Raw genomic sequence first — 17,109 nt, 5'->3', positions numbered from 1 at the left:
AACCATTACAATTACAGGAGTTGCAGCGAATCAAACCAAAATCTGCTTAGGGCCGTCAGGGTTATCAGTCCTCAGTAATGAACACACATTCTCATTGTCCCTTTCATGCATCTTAACATTCCATCACTTGTCCTCCTCCCCCTCCTGTGTTCACTGAGTCCTAGACAAAGGGGAAGGCAGCCCCCTCCTTCCCCCTGGGCTGTTTGTAGTACTAAGTGTCCCAGTTCACTCCTACACAGATTGCTAAAACTTTTGACCACACCCTTCAAACTTTAGGTGTATTTATAAAATTCTACACTATGGGGGTCATTTACTAAGGGCCCGATTCGCGTTTTCCCGACGTGTTACCCGAATATTTCCGTTTTGCGCCGATTGTACCTGAATTGCCCCGGGTTTTTGGCGCACGCGATCGGAATTTGGCGCATCGTCGCCGGCATGCGCGCGACGGAAATCGGGGGGCGTGGCCGAACGAAAACCCGACGTATTCGGAAAAAACGCCGCATTTAAAAAAAAAATTGTGTCGCGAAAATTTCACTCACCTTCATCCTGGGTAGGCCGGTGTATTTCGAGGCATTCCAGCGGACTTCAGCGCAGCAGCGCCACCTGGTGGACGGCGGAGGAACTGCATTGATGAATCCCGGCCGGACCCGAATCCAGTGCAGAGAACGCGCCGCTGGATCGCGAACGGACCAGGTAAGTAAATGTGCCCCTATATGTCTGATGTTATTAAACTTACATCACAAGATTTCTCAGGTCCAAGCCTGCAAAGGATAATGGGGCAGATTTACTTACCCGGTCCATTTGCGATCCAGCGGCACGTTCTCTGCGCTGGATTCGGGTCCGGCCAGGATTCATTAAGGTAGTTCCTCCGCCGTCCACCAGGTGGCGCTGCTGCGCTGAAAAGCATCAGAACGCGCTGGAGTTCACCGAGCCGGGCTGAGTGAAGGTAAGTGCAAGCTCCGTGACAGATTTTTTGTTTTAAATGCGGCGGTTTTTCCGAATCTGTCGGGTTTTCGTTCGGCCACGCCCCCCGATTTCCGTCGCGTGCATGCCAGCGCCGATGCGCCACAATCCGATCGCATGTGCCGAAAATCCCGGGGCAATTCAGGGGAAATCGTCGCAAATCGGAAATCTGACATCCTTTTACAGCATCTTTTCCCTCTTTCTCTTTCACGATCTGTACTTCTGGTTTCCCTCCGAATTGCTCTCATCCTACCTAGCAATTTTCCCATAATTTTCTATATATCTCTAGGGCCGGCACACACTCGCAGTCTCTCTTCCTTAGGGCAGTTTTAACCACTTTTATTTTATTTTAATTTTTTCCTAAACTTTTGCCTGTCAAGTATGACTGCTCTAGTCACCTTCCTTCAAGCAGATTGGGATCCTACCACAAAAAAAAAATTTATAAAGTCTGACTGTCCAAACTCAGTCTCCTTTGTCTCAAGCGAATTACGATCTACCAACTACTTTTCAAGGCTGACTCTTTAGGTAGAGGCTATGTTACTTTCCTAAAACCAGTACAGTACAGTATCAGAATAAAGCGCTATCAAACACACATGTTCAAACTCACACAATACCCATATACCCTGCATGGTCTGTCTATTCTTGGATGGTGGTCCACAAATTGTTCAGTAGGCGTCATGCAAAACCCATCCCGGGTTACAGCAACCAATTTGTTAGACAAATATTTCCATCTCTAATGTGATGTTGGTCCAAATCATTGTATAGTACGAGCTGCTCGGTGAACCACTCAGACCTTCACATGTTTGAGAGAATTCCCATTTATTTAGGTAGCAGATAGTTTTTATAGGTTCTTGGGACATAGAAACTTACTGAGCATGCTCGCATTCCAATTGCCTTGAACAGGATGTATCTGTAAAATGATCTATGTGCGTGGGGGATGGTACTATGCATAGGGGTCTTTGTAATGACATGGTGTGAGAACAAAAGAGAAAATGGATTCTATTCCCTCACAGGGCTATAGCAGGGCTATTGTTCATGGTAAGATACGTTCACATGATCCTCCATCTGCACCCGTTTTATGGCATGGAATCTCTGGCTGATAAGGTAAAAGACAGGACACTTACATTTACATATCAAGAAAGCAGTGCAGAACTTTATATAGATGTATATTGGTAAATTACCTAATTATCCTGCCGCTCCCCCCAAAATTATACTCTTATTACAAAAAATATATGGTAAAGTGTCTGCAATTAAAGAAACAGCTATGTTTTCTTTCGCAAACACACATATCATAAAGCCATATCATAAAAACCATGATATAAAAAGCCATATCATAAAAACTTTATAAAACTGTTTCACCATGCTGTTTCACCATGCACCAGCTTTGCTTTACTACATCTGTAAAATATGGTACTCTTTGTTTTATGGTTTTTAGTTCTCATTATTTGTTACAATGCTATACTTAATCTTCAAGATTATTATTATTATATGCAACTCATCTCTAGGGTACATATTACTTTTCATTTTATTATGTTTCTATAAATTAACCCAATTTGTATGTTTATTGTCATTTCAGGATATCAATGCTTCCATGACAAATAGCACAGTTACAAGCAAACCACCTGTAACATTACGGCTTGTTGTCCCTGCAAGTCAGTGTGGATCTCTTATAGGAAAAGGAGGGTCCAAAATAAAAGAAATCAGAGAGGTAAGAATAAGTTCATATTCATTCAAAGGTTCTGCTGTTATATTCTGCTTCAAATTGATATTCATCCTGCCGCTAATCCTGACGGATTCCACACGTGGCAGTAACGAATGCGTTTTGAAATGCATCAAAACAGTTGTGAACAAATCCTAACTAGTTCCAGCCTTGTGTTAAAGGGGTATTCCGACCTCAGCAATTTTTTTTCTGTTTATTTAAGAGGTTGGTTAGAGATTCTTGTGACTAATATGCTTTATTTAAAAAAAAATGTGTGCAAATGGCCATAAATGTTTCTACATGGGGCTAACGTGACCCTTAGTTAGTTACAGTTCATGTTGTCCCTAGATACGGCCAGCGCCGCACGGCAGCTGAGGTGGCCGCGCAGGTGCCTGGTATATGGCTTTCTGAAAGTGAAATTAAGACAACAATATGTTAGCACACATAGCTCGCACATGCTGCGTTCACATACATCTGGCCGCTTTGTATAATAGCGGAAGACAGCTGAGGGGCATCTCCAGCGCGTCCCTCAGCTGTCTTCCGCTATTCAATAAAGTGGCCCAATGTATGTGAATGGCGCATGCATGAGCTATGCGCGCTCACATATTCTTATCTTTATTTCACTTATGGAAAACATAAACCAAGCGCCTGCGTGGCCACCTCTGCTGCCGTGCGGCGCTGGCTGTATCTAGGGACAACATGACCTGTAATTAATGGTCAAGTTAGCCCCATGTTAAAACATTTTTGGCCATTTGCACACCTTTTTTTAAAAAATAAAGCATATTAGTCACATGAATCTCTACCCAACTTGCAGAGGTAGGAATACCCCTTTAAGTAACGCACTTAAGACCCCTTTAAGTTACGCAATAAGACCTTTGTCAGTCTGTTTTTGGGACTTTTCTTATCAGGTCAGATGTGTCTTACTGCTTTTTCCTTGGGGCATCTGGTGAATTTGTGACTTTTGAAAACAAAAGTTGCAAATAAGTCAGGGCAGCTGTAGATTTGCACCAAAATGTGTGACTTTTTGCGACTTTTTAAAAAGTCGCAACTTTCGCATCTGGATTCTCCTGATAACCTAGGGAACACTGCAGAAAACTAGATAATGCCAAACTTTGAAAGAGGACTCTTTTAGGTGCAAAAAAGCACAAGCACCATTAAAAGTCTAAAAAAATTAAAGAGTTTGCGCCAGTAATCTTTCTGACTTTGCTCTGAAAAGAATGTGCAAACTGATGGCACATAAAGGGGCATATTTACTTACCCATCCCTGCATGATCCCAGAGGTGCGTTCCCCAACTCCAATGCACAGCTGCCGCAATTCACTAAGATCGTGCGGCCGATATCATGCATCTGTCGCTTCCCCGATCAGGTCCGCCGGAGTTCACATTCTTCTTCCCAGTGCATCTAAGTGCTTGATCTTGCGACACAAATTCAAAGTTAAATCCTGCGGTTTGTCCGAATCCGTTGGATTGTCCGGCGGTCCGCCCCCAGATTTCTGTCGCATGAAAGCTGGCGCAGATGCACCAAAATCCGATCGCTTGCGACAAAATCACCGGCGCGATCTCCAAAAAGTCGGAAAACCCAACAAAAATGCGGCAGTGGGACCATTGGTAACTAAGGTAATTGAGAAGTGAAAACACATCCAGCTGGGCACGCGGAGTTGGTAAGTAGATAAAAAATATTAATGTTTATTTCGTCCTTTTAAAAAAGTGAACATGTACAGCACAGTACATAGGATTGAAAAAAGACATAAAGGCTACAAGCCTACGCGTTTCGGTACACGACCTTACTTATGGCTTATGCATAACTTACTGCACAATCGCCTCATATACGTCACTTCCAGATCACATGATTTCACAATCAAATTTAACTCATGCTATGCTGAAAACATGTGTGATAAAATTTATATGTTAAAAACATTATGTTTTCTCTGCAATGCTTAATAAATGTTAGGTAGAGAACTGCATATTAACAAAAATGGATCAAATCTTGTTTTCTATTTAAACCGTATGGGACTCTTGTTTGCAACGTGAAGATCCAAAACGTTTTACGATTCAGGAGTATCCGCTTTAGATCTCCACTCCTCTTAGGTTTAGTAATTTTTTCTATCCCCTTGCATCTGAGAACACTGCAATCACCTGCATGGCAGTCCCTAATATGTTTTGATACTGCCGAAATGTGAACCGCACCATCTAAACTGGCATCTGATAGATGTCTTCTTATGCGCGTCTTTAAGCTGTTGGTAGTACAACCAATATAGTCAAGACAACATGCGGTACAATATATCTGGTATATCACATATTTAGTGTTACAGTTGATAAATATCATAGTTGATATCATAGTTTGTATCCAAATGATGGGATGAAAAAGTTTTCTCGGGATCAGCAATAGAACAGCATTTACACCGTGTGGCTCCACATTTAAAAAAACCCTTAGGACTGAGCCACGTGGTTTTCATCTTTTTTTGTTGAAATAAACTTGGTGATAATATGCTGCTTAAGGTGGGGGCTTTTTTAGCTACACATTTGATGTTTTTATCTACTATTTGTGCCAATGCTGGATCTGTTTGTAATACTGGTAAGTTCTTAAAAATTATTTTCTCAATTTCTTTATATTGGACACTGTATACCGTGGAAAATACAATCGGAGAAGTACATTTTTTAGATGTGACCTCAGGCATATTGGCATTATTTCTTAACCCACTAGAGTTCTTTGTAGATGAATACAGTAGATTATCTCGTGGAATATTTTTCACAATGTGAGATGCTCTATTGAGCATCCATTTCGGATAATTTCTGTCCGATAATCTATTGTATACTTTTTTCTCCTCTATCTCATACGTCGCTAGTGTGGAGCAATTTCTTTTGGTACGTATTAGTTCCCCCGTGGGAATGTTTTTAATCACATGATTGGGGTGACAGGAATTGGCCAAAAGAATAGAATTTGATGCTGTTGGTTTCTCATATGGAGAGATTTGTATTGTTGTGGTACTGGTTAGTTCAATATCCAAAAAATTAATTTTTTTATCTTGAAAGTTATGGGTAAACTTTAGGTTCATGGTGTTAGAATTCAAATAATGCACAAAATTGTTGGCTTCAGATACTGTACCCTCCCATATCAGGAGCTGGTCGTCGATATAACGACCGTACCACCTGATATGGGAAAGGTAAGGGTTAATCTCCATGAAGAGGTAGAGCTTCTCCCATCTGGCCATATATAAATTAGCCAGGGACGGGGAGCACCTACCCCCCCATGGAGGCCCCACACAGCTGTAAAAAAAATTCATCATTAAATGCAAAATAATTTTTCTTTAACAGAAATTCAACTGATATCGTGAGAAATTCCTTAACTGCAGATGTATATTGGCTATATTTCTCCAAACAGTAAGACAAACATTGTAGCGCAACATCATGGTCTAGTGATGGATACAGACTTACCACATCGCAAGATAGCCAATAGTATTTCTCTTTCCAATTTTTACCATCTAAAAGGGAGATAACGTGTTTGGTATCTTTAAGGAGACCAGGTATGGTAGATACCAGCGGTTTCAAGTGGTGGTCCACCCACTCCCCCAATCTTTCACTCAGAGACCCAATGCCCGCAACAATAGGGCGAAGGGGAGGAGGAAAAATCTCCTTGTGGATTTTGGGCAATGAATGAAAGATTGGGGTAACAGGGAATTTTACATTTAAGTAATCAACTATTTTTTGAGAAATGGCCCCTATTTTCAAGCCATATTCTAAAATATTGTATAGTTGGGCTTGAAAGGTGGTAGTAGGGTTGGACCTTAGTTTTTTATATGTACTTGTATCCCCCAGAATTTCCAGATTTAGATTTTTGTATAACTCAGCATTTAACAACACTATGGTCCCTCCTTTATCCGCAACGCGAACCAGGAGGTCAGAGTTATTTTTCAATTCTCGAATGGCCTTGCGTTCCGATTTAGAAATGTTGCGTTGTTGTAGATGTGTAGTTTCATTTTTTAATTTCATAAGGTCCCGTTCCACTTGTTCTTGAAAGGTGTCCATTGCTGGTGATCGCGATGTGATGGGATAGAAAGATGGATTAGCAGTTCTAAATGTAGTGTTAAGATTTATGGTTGTTCTGTGTTCCGACTCCCCCTGTAGTTGGCGTAGTGTTGAAATATGAAATTGATCCTCAAAGGAATTCATATCTCTGTTCAGACTCAATTCAACTATACTCTCTCCAGAAGCATCATATGGATAATTGTCTTCACATAAGGAAAAATGTTTACGTAAGGTAATGTTCCGCACTAATTTATTTACATCAAGGATAGTCCGAAAAATATCGAAATTATTTGTAGGGGAAAAACCCATACCTTTGGAAAGAAGAGAAATTTGTTGAGGACTGATGATGTAGCTTGATAAATTGTATACAGGGCTATGATTCATTTTTGTTTCCTTAGAGTGTATTCTTTCGAGGCTAGATCAATGTTTACTGCCTCCTCTTCGGCGTTTTTTGATGATTTTTTGTCTTTATTTTTACCCTGGTTGCCTTTTTGTTGTTTGGGAGGAACTCCGGAATGAAGTCTCTCCTAATACAGGTGTAGAAGACGCAGAAGAATCTGACAAATCATCAGAGGTGGTAGCAATTGAGGTGTCAGTGTCTGTGAAACTGACTTTACTATCATTCCTGCGTTTTTTATGCGATTTCCTCTTTTTTAGAATCGACCTGGTTTTATGTATGTTCCCATGATTATATTGTTTTCGAACATACACCTGATCAGTGGCATAGTCTTGTGCATCACGCTGAAATTTATTTTGTTTTGTATTCATGATTCCGTCCTCAACCTTAGTAATGTTATTGCGTAATTTAGAGTCCATTGCGATGAATTCTTCTGTGTTAGAGAAGGGTTGTATTACCTCTTGTATTTCTTTTATTTGGTTGCGAGTCTGAACAAGAGCCTGTTCCTCTTCTCTGATGATAAGTTGCATTAACTTTAGGGAGCAGCTTGATAACACTGCATTCCATTGTAGTGTGAATTCGGGGCTGTATTCCGTGGTAGGAAATTTTCTTAACCGCAAGCCCCGCGGGATCATATTTTTCTCAACATATGATTTCAAGGTTGTGGAGTCCCACCATATCTTAATTTCTTTGATGAGTAGATCCTCCAATTTATTCATATGCATTGCAAGATCATTTGAGCCCTGGCGTTCGGAGGCATTGTATGTAAAAATACTTGCGGCTTTTGAAGCTCTGTCGGTGCAATTTGTAACATCTATTAAGCACCTAATTCCAGCCTCCTCAGGGTTCACATCCATTGTACTGTGCAATAGTGCGGTCTGGCATATACTGGTGTGCACGACCCGGCACAAACAAGCAGAAAAATATTTTCAAGAGAAAAATCAGCTCACCAGAAAGTCCAGACAGTACGATACTCCGACTCCAATGGCTCTCGCACGGACAACTTCGGCCACAGGTGCATACAACGCATTAGTAACTAAACCCCAAAGTGTCTGTGCCAGTTTTGTGTTGTCACAGCACTGTGTACAACAAGACAATCAGCGCTGGGCATACCTGGGCAAGAGCCTGGGGCCAGAACTGCTTGAGGGCCCAAATAAGGCTGATGTCATGGGGGCGAGGAGGTGAGGCTGTATCTAATGAATCCATAGGGGTTTGAAAAGGGCATTTCCGTCACTCTCTTTTGGGCTCAGGTTTTCCGACTTTCACTGTGCGCTCCAAATGATACATTAACTTTATTCTTCGGTTCAATGCTAATAACTTTTTCATACTTCAGTGTACAGAGGTGTGTAAGATGTAATTAGAAAAAAAAATAAAATCATGTAAAATAGAGTAAAAGACAGTTGGGCACTATTTTCCGTTTTTAAATATTGATGGATCAGGCATTTTGGTACGCAGTGATACCTAACATGGTTTTTTATTTTTACCGTTCATTTAGTTTTATATCAGTTCTAGTGAAAGGGGGTGATTTAAATTTTTTTTTGACTTTAACTAGGGTGCTTTAACCCTACATTTACTAGGGTGCATTAACCATTAACATTACAATGGGGCACATTTACTTGCACTCTTCCAACGATAACGCACTCGCGATTCACTAAGAATGTGCACTCGATATCCTGCATCTGTCGCTTCCCTGCTCAGGTCTGCCAGAGTTCACCTTCTTGTGCATGTAAGTGCGTTGTCTTGCGACACAATTTTAAAGTTAAATCCCGTGCTCAGTTCGAATCCGTCGGATCATCTGGTGGCCCGTCCCCCGATATCTGTAGGATGAAAGTCGCCGCGATTGTGCCAAAATCTGATCACTTGCGACACAATCCACAGTTAAATACCTCTCACAGTGGCGCAAATCCTGGTTAACAACCGTGATTGGTACTAGCAACAATTGAGGTTATTAGCAGGGGATTTTTTCTTCAATATGCTCACCCTTGTGAGCCCTTGATGTATACTAAATTAGCAGCTCTAAGAGGTTAATGAAGACAGTTTTGATTGCGATTTTGTACACGCTCTACACACTCGTTTTGATGAGTGTGGGCCTTTGTGTGTATTTGAAACTTAGCAGAGAGAACAACTTGAAGGGATTGTTTGCTTTAAGCAAATACTAGGAAATAATTAATATAGTTTGTGCAGTGAATACAGTAAGAAAAGATCAAGCAGCACTATCAAAACAGACAATGGGTAAACAAAAATAAAAAGCGGGTGCACAGGTCCGGGCATCAGGTCCTTCAGTTATAGAGACAAAGGAAAAAAAGACAGCACACCAGATTGTAGTGAAAAAATACCTTAGTGGATTTATTCAATGTGAAAGAGCAACAATGAGCCTTTCTCAAGCTGAATATCCATGACTGTGTACAGATATATAAACAAAATGGAGGTCATGTGATTAGAGATGAGCGAGCATACTCGTCCGAGCTTGATGCTCATACTCGCAACTGCTCGGTGCTCGGTCGAGTATTTTGCTAGCTCGAGAAAATGTCATCTTGCGGCGTTTAGATTTTTGGCGGCCAGAAACAGAGCCAATCACAAGCATCACTTGGTACACTTACATGACGATAGCAGTGGTTGGCTGGCCTGATCAGGTGACCCTGGAATAGACTAGCCCCTGCCCGCGCTGATCGGATCATTCTCTGTCTGGATGCTGTTGCGAGCTGCTGCTAGCTGCTGCTAGTCAGGGATAGCGTTAGGGTGTTCTAATAGATTACTGTTAGGCAAGAGTGATTCTACAAGAACCTTACTGTTAGGCAGGAGTGATTCTACAAGAACCTTACTGTTAGGCAGGAGTGATTCTCCAAGAACCCAACAGCCCTTGTTAGGGCTATATTAGCGTTTTTCAAAAGTTAAAGTGACACACTCAGTCACAGCACAAAATCCTTTTGTGTTCTGTCAGTGTAGGTTAGAAACTAGCCATAGCAATCATCTTCTGTGGTTGCTGTCTGATTTCTTCTGCACGTTTTGTTCTATAAAAAAAACACAAAAAAATAAATAAAAAACACAAAAAAACACAAATTTTTACAGTTTATATTTCTGTTTTGTCTATATAATAGACTTTAATTTTGAAAATGTTGAATTTGAGGGCTAGAAGTAGAGCACCAAGGCGTGGGCGTCCAATTACTGCAGAGGTCAGAGGCAGTGGTCCTGGGCGGGGTGAGGCACCACCTGCTGATGAGGGAGCAGGGGAACGCCGCAGAGCTACACTCCCTAGCTGCATGTCTCAAGTTACTGGGACTCGTGGTAGAGCACTGTTGAGGCCAGAACAGTGCGAACAGGTGATGTCGTGGATTGCGGACAATGCTTCTAGCCATTTGTCCACCAGTCAGTCTTCCATGCAGTCCACCTATGTTACCCAAGTGAGCACTCCTCCATCTCCTCCACCTCAACCTCCTTCCCCCCAAGTCTGCCCCCTCCCAGGAAAATTTGGCATTTGAGCCGGCATACTCTGAGGAACTGTTTTCTGGACCCCTCCCAGAGTCACAAACCACTTGTCAGGTTGCTGCTGAGCTCTATCCCGGTGCCCAGGTTTTCTACCGGTCGCAGTCTGGGTCATGATGACCTTCTTGACGTAGTGGAAGAAGTGTGTAAAGAGGTGTCGGATGATGAGGAGACACAGTTGTCAGACAGTGATGAAGTTGTTGTCAGAGCAGGAAGTCCTAGGGGGGAGCAGACTGAGGGATCGGAGGATAATGAGGTGACAGACCCAAGCTGGGTTGATAGGCCGGGTGAAGACAGTGCTTGTGAGACGGTGGCGAGTCCTATACAAGAACAGGTTGGAAGAGGCAGTGGTGGGGCCAGACGGAGAGACAGGGCCAGAGCTGGTGCATCAGCGCCAAATGTTTCACTTAGTGAAGCTCCCGTGGCAAGGGCTAGATTTTCTGAAGTCTAGAGGTTCTTTAAAGAAACAGCGGATGACTGACCTGCAACCTGTGCCACACCAGGATCAGCAGGGGTTCCACCACTACTAGCTTAACCACCACCAGTATGCGCAGGCATATGAATGCTAAACACCCCACTCAATGGAAGCAAGGCCGTTCACCTCCGCCCGTTTTGTTCTATAAAAAAAAACACAAAAAAATAAATAAAAAACACAAAAAACACAAATTTTTACAGTTTATATTTCTGTTTTGTCTATATAATAGACTTTAATTTTGAAAATGTTGAATTCGAGGGCTAGAAGTAGAGGACCAAGGCGTGGGCGTCCAATTACTGCAGGGGTCAGAGGCAGTGGTCCTGGGCGGGGTGAGGCACCACCTGCTGATGAGGGAGCAGGGGAACGCCGCAGAGCTACACTCCCTAGCTGCATGTCTCAAGTTACTGGGACTCGTGGTAGAGCACTGTTGAGGCCAGAACAGTGCGAACAGGTGATGTCGTGGATTGCGGACAATGCTTCTAGCCATTTGTCCACCAGTCAGTCTTCCATGCAGTCCACCTATGTTACCCAAGTGAGCACTCCTCCATCTCCTCCACCTCAACCTCCTTCCCCCCCAGTCTGCCACCTCCCAGGAAAATTTGGCATTTGAGCTGGCATACTCTGAGGAACTGTTTTCTGGACCCTTCCCAGAGTCACAAACCACTTGTCAGGTTGCTGCTGAGCTCTTTCCCGATGCCCAGGTTTTCTACCGGTCGCAGTCTGGGTCATGATGACCTTCTTGACGTAGTGGAAGAAGTGTGAGTATGTAAAGAGGTGTCGGATGATGAGGAGACACAGTTGTCAGACAGTGATGAAGTTGTTGTCAGAGCAGGAAGTCCTAGGGGGGAGCAGACTGAGGGATCGGAGGATGATGAGGTGACAGACCCAAGCTGGGTTGATAGGCCGGGTGAAGACAGTGCTTGTGAGACGGTGGCGAGTCCTATACAAGAACAAGTTAGAAGAGGCAGTGGTGGGGCCAGACGGAGAGACAAGGCCAGAGCTGGTGCATCAGCGCCAAATGTTTCACTTAGTGAAGCTCCCGTGGCAAGGGCTAGATTTTCTGAAGTCTAGAGGTTCTTTAAAGAAACAGCGGATGACTGACCTGCAACCTGTGCCACACCAGGATCAGCAGGGGTTCCACCACTACTAGCTTAACCACCACCAGTATGCGCAGGCATATGAATGCTAAACACCCCACTCAACGAAAGCAAGGCCGTTCACCTCCGCCCGGGCCCACCACTGCTCCTTCCACTGTGTCATTTTCTTCCTCTGCTAGTCAGCCCCCTGCCCAGGACGTTGGCACAAATACCTCCCGCGTGAAAAGCACACCTTCGCCTCCACGATCCTCCACAACGTCCACCAATGTCTCCATGCACAGCGTTCAGCTGTCTATACCCCAGACGCCCATCTCCAGAGAGCATGTATTGCTCTTTTTATATCCTTGATATACACCGCTATGCACACTGTCACTAACCTAGAATGAGACGTGCAAAACAGTGTACAATAGTTTAAAGTTTAAAGATTGGCTGATTTGTACAGATTAGTCAATCGGAGCTCGCTGGAAGGTGGCATGATGCCACCAGACATGCACCCACATGCTGTGGCAACTGTGACTCCTACTTGATGATTTTTGCTGCTATTGGTTGGTCTGAATCGAGGAATACATTTAGAAATATAATGATAAAATAATAAAGATTTGAATGTCTCCCATTAGTATTATTATGTGATTGTTTAAATTACTTAAATTTCAGTAAATTAGACTTTTTAAAATTTAAAGGGGTTGTCCGAGTTTTGAAAAATAACTATATGTGGCCGGGAGCATGCTGCTTAAAACAATAACGATGTACTTACCTTCCGGTGCCCTCCGGTATCCAGCGCTGCCGTCGCTCCGGTCCGGGGGCCATGTAAACAAACATGGCCGCCGGAGCAGCGCTGGATTCAGCTTCCAGCCACCGTATATCTTGAAGTGACCAGACATATGTCTTCCTGAGACCCATTTGCTCTCTGACATGGCCTATACTTATAAAAATAAATGCAATGTAAATGTTTCATCACATTATTCCCGCCAAGGTTTTGTGATTTACCTATCCACGTTTACCTGCCACACCCTTATTTCCCAAATTTATCAGTGCTTCAGCAGCAGTTTACGGGCAAAGAAATACTGAAATATCCGCAATTTCTTTGCAATTATACCAGTTCCATACCATGTGGTCGTGGATGGGCACAGGTCGGGCCTGGTATTGTTTTTCATCACTGCCCCTGACGAAAAGATCGAGCGGTATGAACCTCTTCATGTATCCACCGGAACAGGGGGCATGGCCTATATCATACAACAGAACACAAGTCAGTGATTATTTTCAATCAATGGCGGATCGTCATATAGGCAAAATGGGGGGTATATAAGGGATCCATGACACCATAGTAAAAATCTGACTGGGCTCCGTTAAATATGCCAGTGCCACTGCTGTGTGGTACGTTTTTCATGTAAATAGGGTATCTTTGAAGTTCTCGTTTTAGTGACAGACGACAATTACCCCAGTTTGACTATTTTAACATAGGGCATGCAACAGACTTTGCATCTTAAATCTGGCGCATAGTCTTACTGAGCGCTGAAACGCCCCCTAATTTGTGTCGCATGGTAGCTAGCGCAGTTGCACCACAAACAGCCGCATTTGACTTAATAGTACTGCATTTCGGGAGGTTAGAGCCGACACCCACCTCTAATACCCACGATCAGAAATTTCTCTGTCGCGCTGACCGGGAGGTGTAAGGGGTATTAAACGTCATTCAAACCCCCCTCCCCCAATGGCCCTTACCTGGCGGTTCCGCTGCTCCGATCGCAGCCCCGGGGACTAGCAGTGCCCCGGGGCTGCAAGATCTTCTTCCGGAGCCGGGTCCTGCTAGAATGCTCCGGCTCCGGAAGAAGATCGCGCAGCCCCGGGGCACTGCTAGTCCCCGGGGCTGGAGCACACTGAGCATGCGCAGTGCAATACATCTCTATTACTTACTGTGTAAGCTGTATCTTAGCTTGAACAAGTGATCAGAAGATCACTTGTTCAGGCTAACATTTCAGTAAAAGTTAAAAAAAAGTTAAAACAATAAATAAATGTTTTTTTAAATAAAAATAAATAATAAAAGAAAGTGAAAGTCCCCCCAAACACCAGAATTCACTGTACACAAGTACTATTCTGTAAGGGGTACGCTTTCCAAAATGGTGACACTTGTTGTGGTTCCCCTCTGTTTTGGTACCACTACGACTCTTTAAATGCATCCTGACACACATAAAGGATGTCTGTCAAATCTGGCTTCCAAAAGGCCAAAGCCCCTCTTTCCCTTCTGAGCCCTACTGTGTACCTATACAACACTTTATATGCACAACACATTTATCCATTGTGACTTACAAAAATTTGGGGCAAAAGTGACTTTTTTGAGAAAATGTTCACCTTTTTCCTTTTTGAGGCCTAATTGAATCAAACACCTGTTGCGGCAAATGCACAAATTACACATTGCTAAACTCTCCAAGAGGTGTACTTTCCAAAATGGTGTCTCAAGTTGGTGAAAACTTTTTCAGGGCGCTGTCCCATGTTGCACTCTGGCTGCGTTTGCAAACGCAGACCAAACCGCGGCCACTTTCTATGGAAACGCCTGCGATCGGGAACGAGCCACCAGTGTTTTGCGTCAATTTATTGCAAAACACCGGCGGCTCATTCCCGGTGTTTGCGTTTTCGAATGCAGCCACAACGCAATGTGGGACAGCGCCCTCAGCCATATTTGTCAAAAACGAAACAACGCTCTTTCCCTTCCTAGTGCCCACCTGTGCCCGTACAGCAGTGTATAGTGACAAAATGGGTATTGGCACACTCAGGAGGAATTGCACTAAACATTGTAAAATGCATTTTCCTTTTAAGCCCATTGTGAAGGTGCAAATTTTAGTGTTCGATGAATATATTGTAAGATAAAATTACATTTCTGTAATTTCACTTTCATTTCTTTTTCATCCTCATGAAACGCTCATAGGGTTAACAAAATTCCCAAGGGTTGTTTTGAATATTTTGAGGGGTGTAGTTTCTAAAATGGTGTCATTTGTGGGGGGTTTCTGTCATGTGGGCTTTATAAAGTCACTTCTAACTAAATTAACCTTCCAAAAGTAGGTTCTGATGATTTTCGTTATTTTTATATTTTAGTGATATGACCAACTTTCCAAAAAGTAGAAAATTTTGAATTTGGAAAACATTGTTTTTTTCAAAATTTTCGCCAAATTTCCGTTTATTTCATTAATAAATACTAAACATATTACTTAAATTTCTCAACCAACATGAAGTACGATGTGTCACGAAAAAACAGTCTCAAAATCAACTGGATATGTTAAAGCGTTCAAAAGTTATAACCACTTAAATAGACACATGTCAGATTTTAAAAAATGGGCCGTGTCAGGAAGGTGAAAAGTGGCTTCAGCGTTAAGGGGTTAACTCCCTGTACAACATGAAGTCTCTCCTGATCAGCCTCAGCCTACAATAGCACAGATGCTTCTCTTTCCGCAGAGGAGGAGATTGGCTCTAAATTTAGCAACACTGTGTGAAATGGCCACACCAGTATATTGCCAGTGCACCCCTGCTCACAGAGGTCCATGCAGAGGACATGTGGCACAATCACAGTACAGAGGGAGGACACTCACGGCTCTTCCTTCATAGTGGGAGGACATTCAGACCTGCGCCCTTCCTGGCCAAAGATTAGGTATTGCCCTAGGCAACTGCCTGTGTCTGCCTTACCCTCCTCCCGGCCGTGCTTTTATGGTAGATCTAATGGTAATCCTAGTAACATTCTAAGACCTAATCCTAAAATACTTTATACTAAAGTATAATATAAACAAAACTTTACCTACATACTAGCAGTTGTGATGCCTCCTATCTATGCATCCTCAGGAGCTTATCATACTTCTGCTGCAGTCCCAGCTCCTTCGGAGCTCCAAGGACGCCGATGATGCACAGGTAGGAGGGATTGCAGAGGATACTTTGATGTGAGGTAGCCTTTGCTCCCACTACTCAGAGAGACTATTTCACACCACAGTAGCCTAAAACATAGCAGGTAGATAAACTGTACTTTAGCTTAGAAAGTATTATAAGATTAGGTAAAGATGCATAGATATATTTATGATGGTAGGTTTCATTCACACTAGAGATTTTCATCATAATTTTAAACTGTATAGAACTTATCACTAACACATGTTTGCTCACCTTTCTTATTTGATGCTGCAATTATAGATTTTGACCAATCTATTTGATTCTTTTCATAAAGATTTTATCTTAGTTGACTTTTTTGTTGTTATGTCACTAATTTCTATCTGTATTGTCAAAGTCTACAGGTGCCCAAGTTCAAGTAGCGGGGGACATGCTACCAAATTCAACAGAGCGTGCTGTTACTATTTCAGGAACTCCAGATGCCATTATTCAATGTGTTAAACAGATTTGTGTAGTGATGTTAGAGGTAAGTTTAACCCCTTAATGCCGCAGCCCGTTTTCGTTTTTGTGGTTTCATTTTTCACTCCCCACCTTCAAAAATCTATAACTTTTTTATATTTCCATTTACAGAGCTGTGTGATGGCTTATTTTCTGCGTAACAAATTACACTTCAAAATGGTGGTTTTTAATATTCCATGCCGTGTACTGGGAAGCGGGAAAAAAATTCAAAATGCAGTGAAATTGGTAAAAAAATGCATTTGTGCCGTATTCTTGTGGGCTTGGATTTTACGGATTTCACATAAAAAAAAATTTTTAGGATTGTGCGATCTTTTCATTACTTTTTATAGAATTTGAAAAATTTTTTAAAATGGCAAAAAAAATTTCCATTTTCGACTTGGACGCGATTTTCCGTTACAGGGTTAAACGCAGTAAAAAAATGTTCGGGCATTTTCGGACGCGGCGATACCTAATGTGTTTATGATTTTGACTGTTTATTTATGTTTATATCAGTTCTAGGGAAAGGGGGTGATTTGATTGTTTAAGTTTTTTTTATTATAATTTTTTTATTTTTTAAACTTTTTTTTATTTTTACTATTTTGCAGACTCCC

The 17,109-nt window shown here is 42.5% G+C and overlaps 1 protein-coding gene across 16 annotated transcripts in view; it reads left to right on the top strand.

The window, feature by feature from the left end:
* LOC140133169 (poly(rC)-binding protein 3-like) overlaps positions 1 to 17,109 on the top strand; it is a 778,519-nt gene that overhangs the window by 345,427 nt on the left and 415,983 nt on the right. For 15 of the 16 annotated variants that reach the window (XR_011855824.1, XR_011855826.1, XM_072152955.1 and 12 more), the window contains 2 exons: positions 2,540 to 2,671; positions 16,398 to 16,526. Coding sequence is in view for 14 of the 16 variants with exons in the window: in XM_072152955.1 (XP_072009056.1) it covers positions 2,540 to 2,671; positions 16,398 to 16,526 (261 nt within the window). In the remaining 2 variants the exon portion in view is untranslated. The remainder of the gene's footprint in view (positions 1 to 2,539; positions 2,672 to 16,397; positions 16,527 to 17,109) is intronic. The other variant, XM_072152949.1, reaches the window with a different exon arrangement.

Source organism: Engystomops pustulosus, chromosome 5 (genome assembly GCF_040894005.1).
Source record: "Engystomops pustulosus chromosome 5, aEngPut4.maternal, whole genome shotgun sequence".
NCBI lineage: Eukaryota > Metazoa > Chordata > Amphibia > Anura > Leptodactylidae > Engystomops > Engystomops pustulosus.
This window is presented reverse-complemented; position numbering and strand designations above follow the sequence as displayed.